The 25,095-nt window shown below is 37.1% G+C and overlaps 1 protein-coding gene across 4 annotated transcripts in view; it reads left to right on the top strand.

Annotated features, from left to right (window-relative positions):
- Positions 1 to 25,095, top strand: part of SLC25A12 (solute carrier family 25 member 12) — a 207,796-nt gene that overhangs the window by 150,215 nt on the left and 32,486 nt on the right. For all 4 annotated transcript variants that reach the window (XM_019838262.3, XM_019838261.3, XM_011285309.4 and 1 more), the window contains 6 exons: positions 7,877 to 8,023; positions 10,195 to 10,333; positions 10,987 to 11,080; positions 14,066 to 14,150; positions 20,989 to 21,070; positions 22,307 to 22,465. In XM_019838262.3, coding sequence (XP_019693821.1) covers positions 7,877 to 8,023; positions 10,195 to 10,333; positions 10,987 to 11,080; positions 14,066 to 14,150; positions 20,989 to 21,070; positions 22,307 to 22,465 — 706 coding nt within the window. The remainder of the gene's footprint in view (positions 1 to 7,876; positions 8,024 to 10,194; positions 10,334 to 10,986; positions 11,081 to 14,065; positions 14,151 to 20,988; positions 21,071 to 22,306; positions 22,466 to 25,095) is intronic.

Raw genomic sequence — 25,095 nt, 5'->3', positions numbered from 1 at the left:
AGATGAAATGCATTTCCAGGTGTCTGAGATCTTTAGCTTTAGCGTAGCTTCCTTTTTTCATCCTTTCCCTCAGTTCCCCTATCCACACTTGAAATCTGGAAGCAGACTTTATTTTTTATTTATTAGAGTATCTTTATCTTTTTAGATAAAGCATCTTTTTAGAGTATTTTTATGTATTTTATCTTTTATAACCCTGGGGTATTGTTTTACTTCATGAGCGTGATCACAGTTTGAAAACTGTATCCTTTAGGTGTGGTTATTTTCGTATACATGTTGCCGAAGCGAGTGCTATGTGTGATTATTTGTGGAACCCAGTGCTTGTTCTAACACTTGCACTGTTAGTGCCCACCTGACTGTCATTGGAAAATGCTCACACTTGAAAAGTTGAAAGTATTATATATTTGAGAGATGATTATTTAAAAAAGAAATGTTCTTTCAACTAGTATTTTTTAAGATTTCTCCAAAGATGGTTTGTTCTTCTCATTGGTTGTCTTGCATTGTCTGAATGTATTTTACAATATCTAATTCTACCCTGATATACTAACTGTACTACATAAACTGAGAGCTTTAGATATGGGTTTTTTTTCCCCTTTGTTTGCTTCTCATTTTGAAGTCATTAATTTTAATTTTTTAAACTTTTTATTTTTAAGGATTTCAAATGTATTTAAAAATAGAATAGTGTAATGAACTTCCACGTACCCATCAACCAGCTTCAACAGTTATTAACTGTTGGCCCATCTTGTTTTGTCTGTACTCTTCACTGTGCTCCCTCCTGGATCATTTGGAAGCCAATCCCAAACACTGTATTTGGTTTTATCTGCAACTTTAACTGTATCTTTTTTTTTTTAAACGTTTGTTTATTTTTGAGACAGAGAGAGACAGAGCATGAACAGGGGAGAGGCAGAGAGAGAGGGAGACACAGAATCTGAAACAGGCTCCAGGCTCTGAGCTGTCAGCACAGAGCCCGATGCGGGGCTCGAACTCACGGACTGTGAGATCATGACCTGAGCCAAAGTCGGACGCTTAACCGACCAAGCCACCCAGGCGCTCCTAACTATGGATCTTTAAAAGATACATAGGAGCCCTCCGATTGCTGACCTAATAGAAAATAGAAAATCTCTTCTTCCAGTATTACTCTTGCAATGAGGATTCTGCTCTGTCTTATTAATATAAAAGTTCACATTTTCTTCAGTATTGAGTGTCATTAATGAGGCTTCATCATGTCCATGGCTGCCACTAGATATTTCTGAAAAACGAAGACGTACATGGGAGAAGACAAAGGTGTAACAAAGACATAGAGAAGGAGGGAAAAAATAGTGAGTAAGGGAAAACATATAAGATAAGGAGAGGACCTATGTCTATTTCTGATGCTGCTTAGGAACATCCTTTCTGTGGGGGAATACTTTTAATCATATTTTAAGGTTGAAATAAAGACTTAAAATTCCTGCTTCATTTGAAGGATGATAGGGTTGGAGCTGAGGTGATAGGAAGATGGAGTGAGTAGGGAGAATGATGAAAGTAGAAGAAGACAGAATTTGCAAATATGTGGAGATTATGTAACATGCTCCCGAATAATTCATGGATCATAGAATAAAAGGAACGTTAAAAAAAATATCTTGAGACAAATTAAAATGAAAACACAACATACCAAAATGTATGGGATACAGCAAAAGCAGTTCTGAGAGAGAAGTTTCTAATGATAAACACCTACATTAAAAAAAAAAAAAAAAGATCTCGAACTATCTTTTTACACCTCAAGGAACTAGAAGAAGAATAAACTAAGGATAAAGTCAGCAGAAGGAAGAAAATAACAAAAGTTGTAGCAGAAATAAATGAAATATAATGTCTAGGGAGACAACAGAGACTATAAAACTAAGAGCTGTTTTTTTTTAAGATATACAAAATTGACAGATCTTTACCTAGACTGAGAAAAAACACATAGAAATGAAAGACACATTACAATTAATAAGAGAAATGCTAAGGATCATAAGAAACTTCTGTGAACATTTATATACCAACAAATGAGGTAACCTAGAAGAAATGGATAAATTCCTAGAAACATATCCGGTCTACCAATTCTGAATCATGAAGAAATAAAAAATCTAAACAGACCAATTACTAGTAAGGAGATTGAATCAGTAATTAAAAATCTCCCAACAGAGAAAAGTATAGGACCAGATGGCTTCCCTGGTGAATACTACCAAACAACTAAAGAAGAGTTAATACCAATCATTCTCAAATTTATCCAAAAAGTACAAGAGGAGGGTACATTTCTTCCAGATTCATTTTACAAGACCAGTATTAATCCTAATACCAAAGCCAGACAAGGACACTGCAAGAAAAGGAAATTACAGGTCAGTATTCTGATGAAGGTAGATGCAAATAGCCTCAACGAAATATTAGTAAACTGAATTTAATAGTACATTAAAAGGATCATGTACCATGATCAAATGGGATTTATTCCTGGAATGCAAGGATGGTCTAGCATATGCAAATCATTAAATGTGACACATCACATTAACAAAATGAAGAATAAAAATCATATCATCTCAATAGATACAGATACAGAAAAAGCATTTGGAAAAATCCATTATCCTTTCATGATAAAAAATGCTTAGCGGGGCACCTGGGAGGCTCAGTTGGTCAAGCATCTGACTTTGGCTCAGGTCATGATCTCGCAGTCTGTGGGTTCAAGCCCCGTGTTGAGCTCTGGGCTGACAGCTCAGAGCCTGGAGCCTGCTTCGGATTCTGTGTCTCCCTCTCTCTCTCTGCCTCTCCCCTGCTCGTGTTCTGTCTCTCTGTCTCTCTTGTTCTCTCAAAAATAAATAAACATTAAACAAATTTTTAAATGTTTAGCAAGGGGTGGGGTGCCTGGGTGGCTCTGTCGGTTAAGTGTCCCAACTTCAGCTCAGGTCATGATCTCACAGTTTGTGAGTTTGAGTCCCATGTGGGGCTCTGTTCTGACAGCTCAGAGCCTGGAGCCTGCTTTGGATTCTGTCTCCCTCTCTCTCTGCCTCTCCCCACTTGAATGTGCTCTCTCTCTCTCGCTCTCTCTTGCTCTCTTTCTCTAAGATAAGTAAACATTAAAAAAAAAAATTAAAAATAATGCTTAGCAAGTTGTGCCTGTGTTGCTCAGTCAGTTAAGGATCCAACTCTTGATCTTGGCTCAGGTCATGATACAGTTTGTGAGACTGAGCCCCATGTTGGACTGTGCACTGGCAGCACAGAACCTGCTTGGGATTCTCTGTCTCTGCCCCTACACTCCCCTCTCTCAAAATAAATAAGCATTAAAAAAAATATTTAAAAAGTGCCTAGCAAATTAGGTATAGATGGAACATACCTCAACAAAATAAAGGCCATATATGACAAGCCCATAGCTCACATCATGCTCAACAGTGAACAGCTGAAAGCTTTTACTCAAAGACCAGGAGCAAAACAAGGATGCATATTCTTACCACTTTTATTCAAAAAAGTACTAGAAGCTTTAGCCAGAGAAATTAGTCAAGAAAAAGAAGCAAAAGACATCCAAATTAGAAGGGAAAAAATAAAATTGTCCCTTTTTGCAGATGACATGATATTAGATATAGAAAACCCTTAAAGACTATGCACACGCACATGCACACAAACCCATCAAAAACTGTTAGAACTAATAAATGACTTAAAGTTTCAGGGTACACAATCAAAAACAGTTGCACTTCTATACATTAGCAATGAACTACTGAAAAGAGAAATTACAAAAATCCCATTTATAGAATATCAAAAAGGATAAAATACTTGAGAATATATTTTACCAAGGAAGTGAAAAATCTGGTCACTAAAAACTGTAAGATGTTGATGAAAGAAGTTAAGACACAAATAAATGGGAAGATATTCCATGTTCATGGATTTGAAGAATTAATATTGTTAAAATGTAATACCCAAAGTGATCTATAGATTCAATACAGTCACTATCAAAATTCCAGTGGGCCTTTTCACTGAGATAGAAAAACAGTCCTAAAATTTGTATGGAACCACAAAAGAACCCAAATAGCCAAGGCAATTTTGAGAAGAACAAAGCTGGAGACATCACATTTTTAAAATTCAAATTATGAAGCTATAGTATTCAAAACAGGATGGTATTGTCAAAAACAGACACATAGATCAGTGGAACAGAAAGAGAATCCAGAAATAAACCCATGCATATATGATTATTCATTTTTGACAAAGGAGTTAAGAATATACAATGGAGAAAGGGTGGTCTTTTCAATAAATGGTGTTGGGAAAACTGGATATCCATATGCAAACGAATGAAACTTGACTCCTATCTTATACCAGACAGAAAAAACAACTGAAAATAGATTAAAAACTTGAACATAAGACCTGAAACTTTAAACTCCTAGAAGAAAACATAGTGGGTAAGTTCCTTGACTTCAGTCTTGGCAACGATTTTTTGAATTAGACACTGAAAACAAAGGCAGCATAAGCAAACATAAATGAGTGGGACCACATCAAACCAAAAAGCTGCACAGTAAAGGACTCCATCAACAAAATGAAAAGGCAGCCAATGGAATGGCAGAAAATATTTGCAAACCACATATCTAATAAGGGACTAATATCCAAAATATGTAGGGAACTTTACAACACAGTAACATACACACATGCAAATATATATATATATATATATATATATATATACACACACACACACACACATATATATATACACGTATATATATGTATATATATAGAGACACATACATATATATACACGTATATGTACATGTATATATATACACAGACACATATATATGTACATATATACATATGTATGTATCCCAGATACATACATATATACATACACACACACACACACACACACACACACATATATATATATATATAGGATGTGAACAACACTTTCAACTCCATAAGTTAATTAATTATAAAAACTAAAAATGGATAAGAGACCTGAATAGACATTTTCCCAAAGAAGACATATAAATGGCCAGGAAGTATATGAGAAGTTGCTCAATCTCACTAATCACCAGGGATATGCAAATCCAAACCATAGTGAGATGTTACTTCATATTTATTAGGATCTCTATTATCAAAAAAACCAGAGACAACAAATGCTGGCAAGGATATGGAGAAAAGGGAACCCTGTACATTGTTGGAAAGTAAATTGGTGCAGCCACTATGGAAAACAGTCTGGAGGTTCCTCTAGAAATTAAAAATAGAACCACCAGGTGATCCAGCAACCCCACTTCTGGGTATGTATGCAAAGGAAACAAAAATCACTATTTCAAAGAAATAGCTGTACTCCCATGTTTGTTGTACATAGAAACAACCTAAGTGTCCATTGAGAGGTGAATGAGTAAAGAAAAATGTGTGTGTATTCACACACAATAGAATATTGTTCACTCAAAAAAGGAAATCCTTCCATTTGTAATAACTCAGATGAACTTGGAGGGCATTATACTAAGTGAAATAAGCCAAAGAAAGACCTACTACAAGGGATTGCTTCTTTGTAGAACCTTAAAAAAAAGTTGAACACAGAAACAGAAAGAATAATGGTTGACAGGCGGGGTGGGGGTGGGTGGGTAGGGGGGCGGAGGCTGGAAAAAGGATACAAACCTTCCATTATAACATGAATAAGGTCTGGGGATGTAATGTGTATCATGGTTACTATAATAATAGTAATAATACTGTGTTGTGTAATTAAAATTTGCTAAGGAAGTAGAACTTGAGTGTTCCTATAAAAAAAGGTAACTGAGGTGATGGATATGTTACTTAACTTGGTGGGACTCCTTTCCCAATGTATACATGTATCAAATCATGTTGCACACTTTTTATATATCACAATTTTGTCCCTTTTATCTCAATAGAGTTGAAATTTTAAAAAAGTAGGAGTAGGGTAAAAAAAAATAATAAATAAAAAATAAAAAAGTAGGAGTAGGGAAGAGACAACTTTGTCATATCATGCTGGTTGTTTATTTTGTACTCTTTCATATTTACCAATTGAGTTTTAGTTTCTCCACTTCTGTTAGCTTTTCAAAAAAATCCAAACATTTAGATGTTGGGTGATAGATGTTAAAATACCTTAGATGTTTCCCTCAGTATTCTCATTTAATTTTTTTAAGACTATTGGAAGATTTAATAGGTTTGATATACTTGTCTCTAGCCTGCCAACCTGCTAAGAAAAAATATTTTTAAAACTTATTAAATAGCATACAAATAAAATCTAGAAAGCCACATAAAACAAATACATAGTTTAATGAATTATAAGACAAACCTAAGATAATTTAAATGTCTTTGAATTACCAATGAACTATCACAAGCCCATAGGAAAATAAATTAGTAAAGTAATGAGACTTTTTCCAAAACTGTTAAAGACATTTTTTTTAAATGTTTATTTACTTAGAGCATGAGCAGGGGAGGCACAGAGAGAGAGGGAGACATAGAGTCTGAAGCAGGCTCCAGTATGCCAGCCGTCAGCCCAGAGCTCGACATGGGACTCAAACTCACGAACCATGAGATCATGATCTGAACCAAAGTCAGATGCTCCAACAACTGAGCCACCTAGGCGCCCCGCTACCAAAACTTTGAAATATCAGAAAAAGCAACATTGACTTGTAGGCTTGTATAAATATGGTAATGAAAATTGCAGTATTGTATCTGTGAATAATATATATTTAGATATGAATATTATTTTTAAAGTTGCAAATAGTGTGAAAATGGCACCCAATAGCACCATTGTTATGTTGTGGTAACAGATTTATTTGGATTATGTCATAGGTCCTCAGTGCAGAAATGCTTTACTTTTCACTTTTGTATAGTATTCAGCATGTTACTGGCACGTTTTATTGTTTTTATTGATATCATTTATGACAAAATGTGACTGCTGAATAATTCAGAAGTTCAGCGATCTTCTGGATTATTTTACAGTTTATGAGTAACTGCTGCCCAAGCCAGACAGTGATAGCTGAACACTAGTTATCAGTTTGTTATTTATAACTTTCATGTTAGAATTACTAATTATTGCTCTTACCAGTCAGTAGACTTTCTCACTAAGTTCATGTTTTAAAAATTGTTTGAAAAATGGTGTCTAATTCATTGAGAGAGAAAAAGAGACCCTTTAATTACAGTATTACATTGAAATACTGAAAATGAATCTAAACTTTTTTAAGTTTGCTCATTTGAGAGAGAGAGTGCAAGTGGGCAAGGGGCAGAGAGAGAGAATCCCAAGCAGGCTCTGCGCTGTTAGTGTGGAGACTGACATACGGCTCAGTCCCACAAACCGTGAGATCGTGACCTGAGCCGAAAGCAAGAGTCTGATGTTTAACTGACTGAACCACCCAGGTACCCCAAATCTAAACTTTTATTTCAAAACGTACCCTTGGGAGACACTGGCAGCACAGAGCCTGCCTGAGATTCTCTCTCCTCCTTTCTCTCTCTCTGTGCCTCCTGCTTGCTATTCCCTCGCGCGCTCTCTCTCTCTCTCTCTCTCTCTCTCTCAAATAAATAAACTTAAAAAAAAAAAGGTACCCTTGGATAAGAATGCCTTCAAGCAAGAAAGAATACATTTTAAAAGCTGAATTAAAACACTAAGAAGGGTTCATTCAGTGTTGAAAACTTTTCAAGTGCATTAAGGTTTTTTTCCTCCTCCTCTTTCTTTATTGTCATGCTATGATTCATTCTTCCCGAGGAGTACTGTGTAGTACATTTTCAGGAAAACGTGCTTTTTAAAAGAAATTAAAAGTTTTGTTGTAAATTCAGAGCTGTGCAGTGTTCATTTCTGTAGTAAGTGCATGCAAGGGAAGAATGTCCTCCTTTTTCAAAACATGCAGTTGGGATGTGCTTTAACCAATCTACTGTTCTATTTCTAACTTCCCTCTAGGAGCTGCAGCTGGAACATGCAAGACAAGCCTTTGCACTGAAAGACAAAAGCAAAAGTGGCATGATTTCTGGTCTGGATTTCAGTGACATCATGGTTACCATTCGGTCTCACATGCTCACTCCCTTTGTGGAGGAGAATTTAGTTTCAGTAAGTAGAAAGCAAGTACTTCAATTTTCTCTTTCCTTAACGTTTTTGAACCATTGGGTCCTGGCTCGCCTCCTTGGACACACCTGACTGTCAACTATTCTAACTTAATGTTTGGTTGGTAGAAGGTAAACAGGTATGTGTAAGGGAGGTGGGAGTGCTGTGATGGTGAATAGTCTTTCCCTGGATCAAGTTTTTTTCAGAGCCACCATCGTGCTCTCCTATATTTCTAAATTGTTTATTTCCATTTACAGAGTCCAATGAAAGAAAACAAGGGAGTTTGTAGACAGGGGTGTGCAATTACTTTTCCCAGTGGGCAGGGCAGTACTTCGCCCAGACACTGCTGCCTTCACCTTGGCCTTTTTCCATCCCACCAGGCTCCCAAAGCCTTGCTATAAAGATGGCTCCTTCCTTTGTTGCCTGCAGGGTGCTGTTTGCTAGAGGAATCATCACTGGCCTCTACACTGTTTTAATAACCATGGCCGTGGCAGAAGGTATGGAGGAAATATGTGGGCATCAGCCAATGTGGCTCCCTCCTCTCTCTGCCCCTTCACCTGTGCATTCAGTCTGCATGGACCAGACGGTTTTTTTGTTCTGTCAAACTGCTAATCTCTATAAAGTAATCATCTGGACCAATAGCAAACTGATGTCATTCACTTCCTCACAAAGAGTGCTGAAACTTTCCTCACTTACCAGTTCTCTTGTTCGTGCATTGTACTTATGTATAAGTTTTTGATTGCTGCTTGTTTTATATGGAGGGAAGCCAGTGAGTGCTTTTGTTGTTTCAGCTGAAGATCATTATCCCTGATTTAGACCGGGGTAGAAAGATCAACTTCTGTTCTTTTTCTTCAGTGAATTTGAACATGGAGCATGTCACTTTGTCCTACACATTTCACCTCCTTGACACCCATCTCCCACTCCCTGAACCCTTACCTCATACCCTAGCCAAAAAATGAGAGAAGGACAGAAAGAAAGGGAGAGAAGGAGGAAAGGCCGGGGGGGGGGGGGGGGGGAGAAAGGAAAGAAAATCCTACAGAGGGGGACTCTCATTGCCTTGGAATGAGGGGACCCATTTAATCTTTTCCAATTGGGTTACATAGACCTATTATAGCTTCAACTTACCAAATGCCATTTCAGTCCCTGAAGGAATGTATTAAATAATTTGAGTTCTCCTTTTGGGTCACTGGCATCCAAATTCAAGCTAATACAAATATCATCTATATTTGGGTTAAGGCATGTATGTGAGGGATGGGTACATTTGCCCATCATTACCTACACTATTCTTAGTAGACCTTTGTGATTAAGGTCACACTGGTATTTCCATAAGTATTTCTTTGAGTTTTTATTAGAGAATGTTTTTAATCATATGGGTTCCTCTGACTCCTGGCTTAGAAATTAGGCTTTTGCAAACTATGAAAAATGTTCTCTTTTGAGTTTATATCCAAGTGGTGGGCAGAGGGAGAACTTACCTCTTCACCCTGCAGAGGTAATGAAGGCCAGATTGCCCCTCACCCCCATCACTCCCCAGGCACAAGAGAGCCTCTTTTGCACTGTTCCACTAAAGATGTAATTTATAGTGAATAAATCCTCCCTAGATTTTCTCTACATTTTTTGGAGTTTTTGGTAGTTGTACCTTTCGTGATGCAGATTCAGACTGTTAAATATCTTAATTATAGTAGTGGTCTTTAAAAAAAGAAAACAATTAGGAAAGTTGATATAGTGAAATAGTTTTAAAATATAAAGTTACCACTGGTTTTTGTGTATGGAAAAAAAGCAAGTTTAAAAAATACTCTGTATTGTACATTGATGTTTGAATTATCCTAGACTAGCAAGAGTTCATAGTTGAGGATCTTGAAAATCCTGTTTAAATAACCATTATTTTTGATCTGTGATAATTGTATTTGTTGTTTCTGACCTTATAGGTATATGAACCGTGAAGTCCAACTTCCAGATGTTGCTTTCTTCCTTAAAACCTAAATTACATAGACCTCCCTGAGGGCGTGAAATGCACTGAGTGTTTCAGTAGGATACTTTCTTTGTATTTATGGACTGGTTGTTAATCACTTTAATAATGAAGACTACTTGGGATCTTCTTTGAGAAAAGTGTAGTGTCCTTAAACGTGTTTTATTTGTTTTTGCTTACTGTTTAAACTTTTCCTGTTGTCATTTCCTAGGCAGCTGGAGGCAGCATCTCACACCAGGTTAGCTTCTCCTACTTCAATGCATTTAACTCCTTACTGAATAACATGGAGCTTGTTCGTAAGATATATAGCACTTTAGCTGGCACAAGGAAAGATGTCGAAGTCACAAAGGGTAAGATTTCAAAACTGTGTGTTGATCGGAATGTGCATTTTCACTTTTCTTTATCTAGGGCATGAAGCTGACCTAAGTTTACCACTCTGAAGCCAGATCTAGAGAGTGTGTTACGGTGTGCGTATGCTTCACTTGGGCGGTAGTGGTCTTCAAAAATCCAGGTGCATTTAATGGGGTGCTGGGGTCAGGAATAAAAAAGCAGCTCTGACAGTTTTGAAAAGAACCTTGGTCCAGTCTGTCAAACCGGCTAGTGGCAGTGTGGCCGAAACTTGTTTGTACTAGGAGGGAGTTGTGGCAGAAAGATGGGCAAGCCTCCTCTTTTTGCTGTGTTGTAGTAGGGTGTTTTCGTTGGTTGGAGAATAGCACGTCTTTTATCTTGTGACTCTGGAGACGAAAGCAAATAAACAAGATAAGAGAGAGGATTCTAAAGAGATTGTTTTATCTTTGAAATAAATTTGTTTTTGCTGGTTCCTTGTGTTAACATTTTATCTTTTGCCAGCTTTCAAACTTTCATAGTGGAACTTAGGTATTTAAATTCAGTTTTAGATTTTTAAAATAATTCTAAAATGCCTTTAGCTTTCAGAGGATAGTTGGTTAAACTAGAAGCATGTTAAGAATGTTTTAAGATGTTCAATTCTTTCTTTTTCTTCTAGAGGAGTTTGCCCAGAGTGCCATACGCTATGGACAAGTCACTCCACTAGAAATTGATATCCTCTACCAACTTGCAGACTTATATAATGCTACAGGGTAACTATTCCAATAATTCTTCATGATATTTATTATAGGACAGTTCCTGTAACGTGAAACAGGGGTATGCTTTCAGTTCATTTTATGGTAGTTAATTCAGTCTACAAATTCCAAGAAAGAGAGAGAGGCCAAATGAGAAACAGGAGGAGGGAGAGACAGACGAAGACAGACGTTTAGGTTGGGGGGAATGAATGAAGGTAAAGGGAGAGAGAGCAAGAGGGGAAAAGAGCAAGGAGGAGAAGAGAAAAGGAGGGAAGAGAGGGAGAGAGGGAGGTAAAAGAAGAGAGTAAGAGCTCATGGGACTTGTGAGAGGGAGATAGGGGACAGAAGAGAGTGAGGGGGAGTGAGAAGTAAGAGAGGAATGGGGAAAAGTTGATTTCATCTGGACTCGATTAAATGTAAGAGATTTGTGAAAATTTGCCTACATTTATAAAGTAAACTGCAGTACATGTCCAGGTGTCTTATAATCTTTTTGGTTCATTCACAAATGGTCATTTTTACAGAATAGTATGTATCATTTTGTGTTGGAAGGTATCATTTCTTGAAATATGTTCGTGACATTATCGCTATGGTTATCATCATAGTCAAGCTCAGATATTTTATGCCTCCATTCTATTTTTTAATTTTTTAATGTTTATTTTGAGAGAGAGAGAGCGAGCACATGCATGTGAATGGCGGAAGGGCAGAGAAAGAGGGAGAGAGAGAGAATCCTGAGCAGGCTCTGCACTGGTAGTGCACTATGAGTGCAGAGCCCAACTCAGAACTCGATCTCATGAACCGTGAGATCATAACCTGAGGTGAAATCAGTAGTCGGATGCTTACGTGACGGAGTCACCCAGGGACCCCTAATGCCTCCACTTTATAGACTAAAATAACCAAAGCACATTGAGAGTTTTTGATTTGTGAAGTTCTTTTGTAAATCCAAAAGAAAAACCTTCATCTCTGGGCAGGATTTGTGGGATGCGGGACTTACGCTCTTATATTAGGTTGCAAGATTTTTTAAAGTGTAGGAATATCCGAAAAATGGTTTTTGTCTTTATTTTTGTTTTTAATATGAAATTTATTGTCACATTGGTTTCCATACAACACCCAGTGCTCATCCCAAAAGGTGCCCTCCTCAATACCCATCACCCACCCTGCCCTCCCTCCCACCCCCCATCAACCCTCAGTTTATTCTCAGTTTTTAAGAGTCTCTTATGTTTTAGCTCCCTCCCTCTCTAACCTCTTTTTTTTTTTTCCTCCTTCCCCTCCCCCATGGTCTTCTGTTAAGTTTCTCAGGATCCACATAAGAGTGAAAACATATGGTATCTGTCTTTCTCTGTATGACTTAATTTCACTTAGCATCACACTCTCCAGTTCCATCCACGTTGCTACAAAAGGCCATATTTATTCTTTCTCATTGCCACGTAGTATTCCATTGTGTATATAAACGAAAAATGGGTTTTAACCCTAGAGCTGAGGACTATTAGAATCTGGGTATATATGGGTGATTTATTGCCTTTATGCTACATAATGAATTATTGGTCTGGAGATGATACTAAAAATGCCAGCCAGTCTTTGATGATTGACATGAAATATCAGGCCATGTCTCATTCATCTAGAATTCACATTTTTAGCAGAGGTTCTGTGCCACCTTTATAAGATAATAAATGGTTTCAAAAAATGCTTTTCAAAACTAGATCTGAAGTGATCTACCTGGTTCATGGAATGTACTTATTTTTAAGTAAATTTTTTGGAAACAGTAGTGCAGGGTTCAAAACTCAGAGCTTAAAAGAGCATGCTGTAAAAAGTATCTCTTCTATCCTTGTGCCTTTCCTTAAAGGCAACCAGTATTCATCAGTTTTGTATTTGTCCTTCTCAAGATACTTTGTACCTATGCATTAAATATGTACCCTAAAGGAATACACTTAGTATGTATGAACTGTCAATGTCTATACTTTACTTCTAACAAGGATTAGTTCTTTACTTTTAGTATCTACCATTGGAGTATTATTAAATTTGTGTAGTACATATTATTTTTCTGAGATCTTTTGCTTTTTGTTGTGGGATCCTGGGTTTGGAGATTTTTTTCCTCACTAAGATGATCTGAGTGAATAGAGAAATACTACTTTATTTTACTATTATGTTTATTTTAGAGCATGAGCAGGGGAGAGGGGCAGAGGAAGAGAGAGAGAGAGGAAGAGAGAGAGGAAGAGAGAGAGGGAGAGAGGGAGAGAGAGGGAGAGAGAGGGAGAGAGAGAGAGAGAGAGAGAGAGAGAGAGAATGAATCTTAAGCAGGTTCCATGCTCAGCACCAAGCCCGACACAGGGGCTCCATCCCACAACCCTGGGATCATGACCTGAGCTGAAATCAAGAGTCAGATGCTCAACTGACCGAGCCACCCAGGCGCCCCAAGAAATACTACTTTTAAAGCATCGTTCTTGGGGTGCCTGGTGGCTCGGTCAGCTAAGGATCCGACTTAAGTTCAGGTCATGATCTTGAGGTCCGTGGGTTTGAGCCGTGAGTCAGGCTCTGTGCTGACAGCTCAGAGCCTGGAGCCTGCTTTGGATTCTGTGTCTCCCTTTCTTTCTGCCCCCCACCCCCCCACTCACACTCTGTCTCTCTCTCAAAAAATGAATAAACATTAAAAAAATTTTTTTTTAAAGCATGCTTCTTGGGGCACCTGGGTGGCTCAGTCATTTAAGCCTCTGATTTTGGCTCAGGTCATGATCTTTTGGTTCGTGGGTTCAAGCTCTGCACTGGGCACTGTGCTGTCAGCTCGGAGCCTGGAGTCTGCCTTGGATTCTGTGTCTCCCTCTCTCCCTCTGCCCCTCCCCTGCTCATGCTCTGTCTCTCTCTCTGTCTCTCAAAAATGAATAAAAAGGTTAAAAAAATAAAAAAGCCTAGTTCTTTTCCCGTCTTCTTTTTTTCTGAAGAAATATGATCTTGGTATGAGGAGTTTGTTGGTGTCTAACAGTTTTTTCTTTCCCATATTTTTGCCTGAAGGCGCTTGACTTTGGCAGATATTGAGAGAATAGCTCCGTTGGCTGAGGGAGCCTTACCTTACAACCTGGCAGAACTTCAGAGACAGGTAGGAGGAGTCTCATAAATAGAATCACCTTCAAAAATGCTGAAATAGTATGTACATGACAACCTAAAGTTCCTGAATGCTATGAAAATTAAAAACTGTCCAGAAAAAGTCTCTACTTAGCTCAAAGATTGCAACTGTTATTCCCACCCTCATGGACTATTTTTATGGGGACCTAAATTTATGTTTGTGTTTTTTTCTTTATTAAGATAAGGGAAATAAGAGTGCAGACATACACGGGCTTGACTCCTCCCTAGAACTAGCAGTCTTCCTTTCACTTGTGTGGTGACACTTAAAGATTAGTGTTAAGTTCACTTTGAAAAATTAGACTGATATTTATAGGGCTTTAAAAATACAAAACATTCTTCTAATGAAGTACATCTTTGAGATCATGCTTTATAGATTACAATAATAACACAGGAAAACTATATAAGTAATGAGCCAGAAAGACAACCTTGAATATTACTACGTTTTTTAAATAAAATATTAGCATTTTTAAAAAAAATTTTTTTTTTCAACGTTTATTTATTTTTGGGACAGAGAGAGACAGAGCATGAATGGGGGAGGGGCAGAGAGAGAGGGAGACACAGAATCGGAAACAGGCTCCAGGCTCCGAGCCATCAGCCCAGAGCCCGACGCGGGGCTCGAACTCACGGACCGTGAGATCGTGACCTGGCTGAAGTCGGACGCTTAACCGACTGCGCCACCCAGGCGCCCCAGCATTTTTTCTTAAAGGATGATTTAAACAATAGCTTCTGAGTCCCATAAAGTTAATACAGTCCCATTTCTGATTACAAAAATACTACCTCAGTGGGAAAATAAACCCCATGATATTACATGGAAGAGTACAATGGCACAGTTATTTTTCTTTTCTTTTCTTTTTAAGTCTTGTTTTAAATTGAAACTTTCACTTCTGTGGCACTTGGAGGAGGCCCCGGTTGTAGTTATGGTCACATACATGGCTTTGTGTGTGGGGTGAGGGTTAGGAGGGCTCCTCCCTGTCCCGGTATTTCCCTGCTGTCATAGACAATGCTTGTGTCCCACATGATTCCTGAGGAGACTTGTGCCGTATGAGACATTGAAAGGGTGTGGGGAGATAGGGAAGAAGACAGGAAAAAAAGGAGAGAGAGAAAACACTAAATGGGCATGCCACAGAAAGAGCCCAAGTCTGTTTTTTCTTCATTGCTGCCACATAGGTGAATAGCCACATGTGCTAGTAAAACATCAAGGCATGTTAAGTGTGGTTCACTTTGGGAAATTTTGGTAGGAAGTTTTTCTTCTACTTGTGCTCCATGAAATGATGTTTCTGCTTCTAAAGCTAATTAGGATTTCTAGTTCTACTTTTCATAATAAATAAGAATGTTTGTAGTCAGGTAAGTAGATTGAAAATGGAAAATTTTGCTTTTATATCTACATTTTATGTTAATACTTTGGAGTGTAACAAAGCTTTCTGCAGATTAAGATATATCTGTAACTCCTTACAATTTAGCTTCTTTAGTAGCAAAGAATTCTTACCTGCTGCCATCAAAGTTTATTTCCACTGTATGTTCTCAGGTCCTTAAAAAATAGATGGATTTATTCCAGTTCATTGATTTATAATAAAATTTAATAAAATTGTTAAATGGTTGAGATATTGAAATATTTAAAGAGCTTAGTGAATTTAATTTTATATTTTGTGGTATACATTTATGAAAATTTGCTCTAGAAATTTGAAAAAGTTGCATTTCAAAAGATTTTTCAGTATTATGTGTCTATAAATAGCTTATAACATTACTATATTTCCTATGCTGTACTTTTCATCTCTGTGACGGATTTAGTTTATAACTGGAAGTTTATACCTCTTAATCCCCTTTATTTTGCACCCCCCCCCCCCGCCCTACACATTCCCTCTGGCAACCATTATTTACAACAGCCAAGATATGGAAGTAACCCAAGTGTCCACCAGTAGATGAATGGATGAGAAAGATGTGGTACACACACACACACACACACACACACACACGAATATTACTCAGCCATAAAAAAGAATGAGATCTTGCCAATTGTGACACCTTGGATGGACCTAGAGGGTATTAATGCTAAGTGAAATAGGTCCAAGAAAGACAAGTATCATCTGATTTTACTTACCTGTGGTATCAAAAAAAACAAAATGAACACAAAACCCACCAACTCTTAAATCTTGTTTTGTAAGGCCAAGAATATTGAATTAAAATTCAGGTGTGATTTACTGGCAAAAGAATTTTGTTAATTTATTTTCCCTAGCCTTATTTTTCCAATCGTACATCTCAGTAGGTATTAAAATCTAGCTCTTTTCTCCCCCACCTCGTATAGTCAGTATACAAATCTTCACCTTTTCCTTTTCTTCTCTCCATTAATAGTACGCTGTTTTGAAGAGGTAGCTCTCTTCATTGGATTGGCATACTACCTGAAGTAGTGTGGTTTGGGCACATAGCTTGACTTGTGGCATGATCTTGCTCTAGGTCATTCTCATTTATAGATTGAGGTATGTTCAACAACAAAAGCAGAAGAACTTTCTGCTACCCAAATGAGGTCTCAAGTCATTTCCTATCATACACATGTGCTTAGGGAACAGGTTAAAAATCAGTTAAGATTCTCAACTCTTATTTTGCTTTGAAAAACACTTAATTAATCTTGTTAAATATCAGCTTCATGATCATAATCATAACTTAAGGGAAAGTGCCTTTTCCTTTGGCCCATTTGCTCACGGTAGGCGATCTTCTTAGTGTTGAGTATTTTCTTTCAGTCTAAATGCTAAAAATTCAGTACACAGTCATTAACAGGCATGACAGCTACAGTAGCGTTCTACTTATGAATATTCATGAAGTGAAATCCATAGCATTAATTACATTAATTTACATACCTGAATACAAGTGAACCATAAGTTACAGTGATAGCTAAGCTTGAGAAAAACTTACTGACCATATTGTATTTAAAAAAATAAACAAATGCTATTTAATAAGGGCAGAGGCCAAAGGCATTTGCGTATTTGGGTGTTTATAGTTAGAGATGTTTTTAGCTAAGAATTAAAACACACTGTAATCCTTCAGTTTTCATAGGATTTTGTAGGGCTTATAAACATTAAAAAATTAGTTTTTAAGTGCTTATTTAATTTTGAGAGAGAGAGCAACAGAACACAAGTGAGGGAGGAGCAAAGAGAGAGGGAGACAGAATCCAAAGTAGGCTCCAGGCTCTGAGCTGTCAGCACAGAGCCTGACATGGGACTCGAACTCACAAACTGAGATCATGACCTGAGCTGAAATTGGATGCTTCACTGACTGATCCATAAACATTTTGTAAAGGAAGAGAGAGGGTAAAGAAAATATATGTGATGAACACAGGAGAGGCTTTTTATATTAATAAAAAATAGTGGTAATTTCATTCTTTTTTGGGATCATAGCCCTTATTTGAGTTTTAGTTCAACATATTTTTTTGAAAGGAGACATGATTGAAAATAATAAATCTATGAGAATGAGGCCTGTTTTCACCCAGTTTTGTAATTGAGAAATTCCATTTTGGGATAAAGTTTTATGTGCATGTTTTTAGAAGTTAAAAATATTTTTGCTGTCCAAGAAACAGACTCTTAACTTATCTTTACCTTGAAGACACACACTGTGTTTTCCACTGTGCTATCTTTGAAACAGAGTATTAGAAGTAACTGGTTAGCCTTGCTTTGTTCAATCAACGTTTAAAAAACTAACTGAACATAGTTAATATAATACATTGAAGTGATATCAAAAAGATTTTTGGTTTAGTAAATGAAAATAAAATTTTTTGAAAATTATTTTATACCATCTCATTCTTTTTGTTTTTTAATGTTTATTTATTTTTGAGACAGAGCATGAGTGGGGGAGGGGCAAAGAGAGAGGGAGACACAGAACCTGAAGCAGGTTCCAGGCTCCAAGCTGTCAGCACAGAGTCCCACGCAGGGCTTGAACTCACAAACTGCAAGATCATGACCTGAGCTGGAGTTGGACACTTAACTGACTGAGCTACCCAGGCACCTCTGATCTCTTTCTTTTATAACTTTTACTTTTGTAGATGTTTACAATGCAATCGCTTTTTGCCCTTTTGGCTAAGATCAAGTGTACAATGCATATTATGTGTAATTTAATAAAACCTATTACTTAGATTTATATAGATATTAGTACAATGGATCATGTATATAATTTATAAATGAAATCATAATCTTTGGTTGGCAGAGTATTCATTCATAAACGGTTGTTGAAACTATTTACTTTAAATAATGGTGGAGAATGCAGTGGGGTGACTAGGGCCACATGTCTGCTTATTCCCCATCTCACTATGAGACCTTTATTGTCACTTGTCCTGTCCTTAGTATGGCCATCTTACCTTTAAATGCACAGTGGACTGACTGAGAAATTAGTACTTTGTGGTCTCACGGTGGGTTAGACCATCCTGATGGTCTCAAAGGGAGTTTATTTACAGAAGATTGAGAAACATTGGGCCCCCCAATGGCTACATTAGAGCACAAGTCTTGAGTGCTGCTTGGTAAATTCCTTTACCCTTTGGGAGATAGTAAATCTCTAAACAGTCTAAAATTAGTGTTGTTATTGTAGTGATAAAGAGAACAACAAGTAATTGTCTTTTTGGATGGCCCATTTGCTCTTCTATGAATGAATCAAAATTATGCTTATATTAAGGTTTTGTTAACATATCCTACTCTTTCCCTTATTTGATTTCAAATATAAATATCAGTTTCTATTTATTGCTCACTTTTGTTACAGTACATAAATTAAACACAATGGATGGCAATGCAGTTGTCTGGGCTAACTTGGTAGGAAAAAATGTATTTCCTACAAGATCATGATAATGTACTACTCTGTAATTTTCCACCGTTTTCATGATGGTTTCTTCCACATGCTAAATTCAGTTTTGTACATAATAGGTATATACTTTCACGCAATGGATTATAATAAAGTTAGTATATTGTGATAGTTGAGCTTTATAAAATATGCACTGATATTTGAAATAATGGTGTTTTACCAATTTTTTTTGCCAAGGGTTTTCTCTGGGTTTCATTTTGACTTTTCATCATACATTACTTATTTTCCTTTTTACTATAGAATTTGTTGAACCACAGCACTGGCAAGCATAATGAGCTTTTTTTTTTTTCTTTTTTAAGCATAAAGAGCTTTTAAAAGATCTCTGCCTACAGAGATCACAATCAAACATTAAACATTTAGGTATCACATGCTTTGGTTAAAAACTGAAAAGATGTGTATTGTGATTCAAGATTTACAAAACAACCAAATAAAACCTTTCTATAGGCTGCTTCTCAAATTATTTGTAAATATCCAGGTTTGTCATATTTATCTTGATTAATTGAGCTTTGAAGAGATTGTACAGATGAAAGCAAGTCAGAGTAGACTAGCTTTTTTTCTTTCTTTTAGATTTTAGGCATGGATTCCCTCTCCATTAAATTATTCTAATGAGCGTATCTAAGCTTTTTATTATGCAGGTTTTTAAAAAAAGCTCATTCCAAGTTAATATTTTTCAAGTTTTCTTTGTAATAAACCAAATATTTTATTCTTTCATTTCAAACTGTTTATGCAGCATAACTGCTGTTTTCATAAAGAAAATATTAAAGAACAAGACTGGCAGACTAGTATAGACAAATTATTTTAGATCCTTTATGTTGTGGGTTACTCATGAAATAACATTCTGAGTCACAATAGGGTTTTTTCCTTTGCATTGTTACCATCATAAATCCTATGTTGTAACTATAAATGTGAGTAGCTAGGATAGTTTTCAGCCTAACTACATAGCAGAATGATTTAAAGCCTTTAAAAAATAGTAAGCTCCAGGCCCCAGAGACTTATTTTTTAAAGCCTTTCGTTGGGTAGGTATAGCTGGAGAATACATAGGTCTAGGAAAAAAAAATGCTCAGTAACATTGTTCAGAAATATGTGGTTAACTAGTGATAACCTCAGTGGTGACCTTGTAAAGCCAGAAGTAAGGGGGCCAAGGCTCTGAACTCTTAAAACTGTAGTTATTAAAGTTTTTCACTTTAGTCCCAAAGAGAAGCATTTGACTTTGCTTCACCTACATATACATAACAATCCTAGTTGTGTGACTGCTCCAGCCTTAAGAAAAGAGGCGATAGGCGGCCAAACCAAATCCAACCAGGAGGCTGTTGGTGAAAGAAGTAATGGCCTTGAGGCATGGGAAGATAGCACCAACAGGTGCATTAGATCTTGATGCAGTAATTGATGGACCTAGGAATCTGATGACTTTCAGTTATTAGAGAAGGTGTTTTTTATCATCAGTATTCTCTGATTTAGGAATCAAGATAGTTTGTGTACCTTTTAGAAATATATTTTTTTAATGTTTACTTTTGAGAGAGAGCGAGTGAGAGCGGGGAAGCGGCAGAGAGTGGGAGACAGAGGATACAAAGCAGGCTCCACGCTGACAGCAGCAAGCCCGATGTGGTGCTCAAACTCACGAACTGTGAGATCATGACCTTAGATGAAGTTGGATGCTTAACTGACTGAGCCACCCAGGTGCCCCCATTTTTGAAGTATTTTAAAATTTTAAGTTAGCTAAAGAAGGGGGAAAGATTTTTTACTCGAGACATTTATTTACCCGAAAGATTCACTTCTCTGTAATGATAGTGTATTCTCCAATATTAGAGAAATCAGGTATTAATAGGCTTATTAAAAAACGGGGTGAGAAGAAGGCAACTGTGTCTCTTAGGCTAATCGAGGTATCTATTTTAAAATCGTAAAGTAGCTGAATTGTAGCCTTTTTTATTTGCCATATACTTTTCCGAGTGTCTTTACCTATTTTTTCCTCCCTGCAGCAATCGCACGGTTTAGGCAGGCCGATCTGGCTCCAGATTGCCGAGTCTGCTTACAGATTCACTCTGGGCTCAGTTGCTGGAGGTGAGTGACATGTCTGTGTGCTGTCTCAAGCTTGTGTTAATTCAGTACTATCTCACTAGACCGAGACAGGTCAGCAAAGGTGCAGTTTCTAGTTCCTGCGGGTCATAACTACAGAGCTTTCTGCAGTGTCCTTTATTTCTACCTGTGATGAGAGGATTGTCGCAGCACAGCTGTGGCCCCTCTGGCTCCAGTGTGTCTTCAGGACAAACCCCTGTAATAAAGTGAAAGTCTGCATGTGTGTTGCACTCGCCTTAATTATCCTGTTAAGACAGTGTGCAGAAATGGAATAATGGTGTTGGGGGTGAGGCAGGTATACAAATCCCAGAACCTTACAAAACAAAACAGCCTCCTAAAGTGATTGATTCACTGTAGCTTTTCTACTTGTATTTTTTTTTTCCTCTCCCTCTTTACTGGCTAAAGAATTATCTAGACTTGTAGTTAATATTTGCTAAAATGAACCCCTAGTCCCTGCTCCTAGGCAACATTTGAGAGACTTTTTTTTTTTCTTACATCTTTCCATAGAAAATGTATAGAATCTGAAGTAGCTTTGTTGAGAAGATCCTAGGAGGTGTGATTAAAATGCTTATGATTTTTCAAAACAAGCCTGAACTGATGAAACTATTGTTTTTTCCTTTTCAGTTTTAGAAGTTGCAGAACATGTTTTGGTTTTCAACAGTGGAAAAATAACACTCCACTTCATTTTATAATTTTTCCAGTGTCAGAAATCCTAAAGCCTGGCATTAAAAAAAGCCAAAAAACACAAATTCTGTACAAAGGGATAGGGTCATGTTGAGATGTGGTTCCAATATTATGGTCATAACTAAGAGTAATTTACCAAAATGCTTTAGTAAACTAAGTTTTAAAATTATAGCTACCTGTTTCTACACATATGGTTATTTTAAAGGGTAAATGGTATAATATTTAGGCATTGAATGGAAAGTATAAAGAAATATATAATAGTTTCATGTTGTGGAAATCAAGTCTTGATGACTTAACGTTGGTAATGACTTGAAAATGCACGCAGTTGTTCTCTGAAGCAGCTGTATTTATGGGTCCCAAATGCTAGCCTGTCATCCTTCAGCAGTGTATGGAAGAAGGAAGAATAACATACAGTCTCTTTTGTGAGAATAGATACCGTGTTTTGTTTTCTAGTCCTTTGAGATGAGATTTGTTGTCCTTAAAGAGCCTCCGTTTAATTGCGCTCTCTTCTAAGGGTAAAACTTGTTTTCTTTGTAGCTGTGGGAGCCACTGCAGTATATCCTATAGATCTGGTGAAGACCCGCATGCAAAACCAGCGTGGCACTGGCTCTGTTGTTGGGGAGCTGATGTACAAAAACAGCTTTGACTGTTTTAAGAAAGTCTTGCGTTATGAGGGCTTCTTTGGACTCTACCGGGGTGAGTAACTGTATCTTAGCTGCTGAAGTTAGTGGTTTTATCTCAGCAGCAGCAGATTTTAACACCTTGATTATGAAAAAAGTGTGTTGTCCAGTCAGAGTAAAGATGTTTCTCTCTTTTAATTTTCTTGTTGCTTGTTTCCCTTTTTACATTCTTGCTGGTAACTAGCAATATGTGTGTAGACAAGGCCTTTATTTCTTCCTGATGTGTGTATTTCATGGAATCCAAATTCTGTTGCCACTGTGCTCTGACAAACTCAGGCACATGTCTGCAAGTGGAGTAAAGGATGACAGCTAAGAAACAGAGAGCTGCTTTTCTCAAAGAGTTGGAGAAAAGAGATATGCCTCTGCTCTGTGAAATAGAAGCCAGGCAGTTAGCTGAAAGTGAGTTTACCCTCTCTGCACTTGTTTCAATTGAAAGAGATATCAAATGTGTTTGTCTCTTCCAAGGAGACCATTCACAAGTCTTTTTTTCCAGTGAGTCATCTGAAGTTAGAAAAAAAAAAATGAATAAAAGAAAATGCTTGGCTTCATGTCTCATTCTGTCTCCTTTCCTCCGCTTAGCTCAGAGGCACTGTGAGTAAAAGCAGAGAGATTTTCTTTTGCAGAGAATGTTACCACCAAGTCTAGGCTGAGCACAGTGCTGTCAGCATCAGAGGCAACAACCCCCTTGTAGAATTCTCCCCACCCCCGTCGGCTTTGTAGGAACTTGTTCTCTTTGGAGAGGGAATGACTTTCATGTACATGTTTTCACATTAGAATTTAGGGTTTCCTTTGGGAGGGAGATTAATTTTTTAATCCCTTTGGGCGCCACTTGGAATTCTTTGAAAATATTCTCTACATGCTCAAGTCCAGAGCATTTTTGTAATTTACTGTACTTATTTGTTTGCACACACAGTCTCATTAATCCCTAGCTCACTCTGAGCTCTGTTGAACTGTTTGGCCTAGAACTTCTTCCTTGGAAAGAAGGACTGGACCTGAACAAAGCTTATGCTCATGTACAGGAGGAAAAAACACCTCTGGTTAGCATTATTTGCAGATATTCAAGTGAAAAATGTATCTCTGATACAGTTAAAGGAGAGGGTCATGAGGATGTTCATTATTGGCATTTTATATAGAATAAGAAAAGAGAGTGGTTTTGAAATCAAAGTAGGCTTAAATACCCTGCTCCTAAGAATGAATGTAGTTAATTTTACTCAAATATTCAGAACTCTAACCTCCCTGAATTCCAGCTGTATCACATGTACTCCACGGGAGGAAGGTGTGTGTTGTCCAGAATGCAGATCTCTGCCTGGGAATGCTTATTTTAATCTGTACTAAACCCTGCATATCTAGATTATATTTAATGAGGAATTTAATGAGGATTGAGTGGTGCCAAGGGTTTTTTTTTTCTTTGTCATCTCCAATCTTTCTTTGTTGAAAAATGACCTTTCTTCCTCCTTGGTTTACTTTTTCTCTATCAGAAGTAACCTAGATATATACTGCACAATTTAACCTTCTCAATGGATGGATGCTTATAGAAAATTTCATTTGGGAGAGATGTCATGTTAATGAAATGAGTCCAATATAGCAAGTTTAGGGGTGGGGGAGAGGTGGAGGGATTGTTAGCGTTATCCAGGATGTGAGCTGATAAAATCAGTTCTTTAAATGAGAGACTCTTGTATTAGGGAGAAGATTGTAGGAGTCCTGTATGTGAACACTATGATTATTGAGATTGTCATATATGGCTTAAAACTGGTCCATTATTCTGTCAGATGATTGACAAAATTGTTGACAGATTAGCCTAAATTTCTTTGCAGGCAACAGTGATAAAATGACATAAATCAGTACTTTATTAAAATTCCATGAGCCTTATTGAGGCAAGTTGTAAAACAAATACACATGCTGACATGGTTGTATGGAAGTTAGATTAAAAGTAATAGGGCCTCATAATCATGAAGGTTAGAAAGTTAAGACTGCCATCTGCTGATTTATTCTTTTAAATCAGTCTGCTACCCATTAAAGGTGTGTGCAGATTTGTGTTTGTCATTGATAATTCAGTTTGACTGACAGTAGCCTGTATGTATGATTACTTGCTGGCTCTCAACTCTTAGAAAATCACTCAGCAGTATCCTCAAAGTAGGCTTAAGATCAGCAGTGAGTGTGCAAACACATACATAACTCCCCCTTGGCTGGGTGATTTAAAGGATATAGAATGTTTATTGTTAGCATCTTTAAAAAATGTATGCAAAAAATGTATGCCAACAATTTGAGTAATCTGTGTGCTTTACAAAGCTGAGCCTTATGAATATCTACAGATGTTGAATTGTTTATATATTTTTTTCTTTTGCAGTTTGCAGCCAGCCTGGGAAATTTAACTTTCTAAGAATAATGATTTCCTTTGTTTTAAGAAGATTCTTTAGAAATGTCTGAAGTTTGACATACATTAGTAAATAAGAATGTAGCAGGCATATGTTTTTGTTTGTAAAAGATATCCATTAAATGATACTTAAAACTGCATTTTTCTTTGCAGTTTTGGCTTCCTTTAAAATAAATGGTACTGAATTCTGGTTTTCTCTATAAAGAGAAAATTATGCAAGTTGGTGTTCTGTAATAACCAAACCACTATATACTATTATATAGGTAGCAGCA

The sequence above is a fragment of the Felis catus genome, chromosome C1, assembly GCF_018350175.1.
Source record: "Felis catus isolate Fca126 chromosome C1, F.catus_Fca126_mat1.0, whole genome shotgun sequence".
Classification (NCBI taxonomy): Eukaryota; Metazoa; Chordata; class Mammalia; order Carnivora; family Felidae; genus Felis; species Felis catus.
Note: the sequence above shows the minus strand (reverse complement) of the source record. Positions and strands in the feature narration are given on the sequence as shown.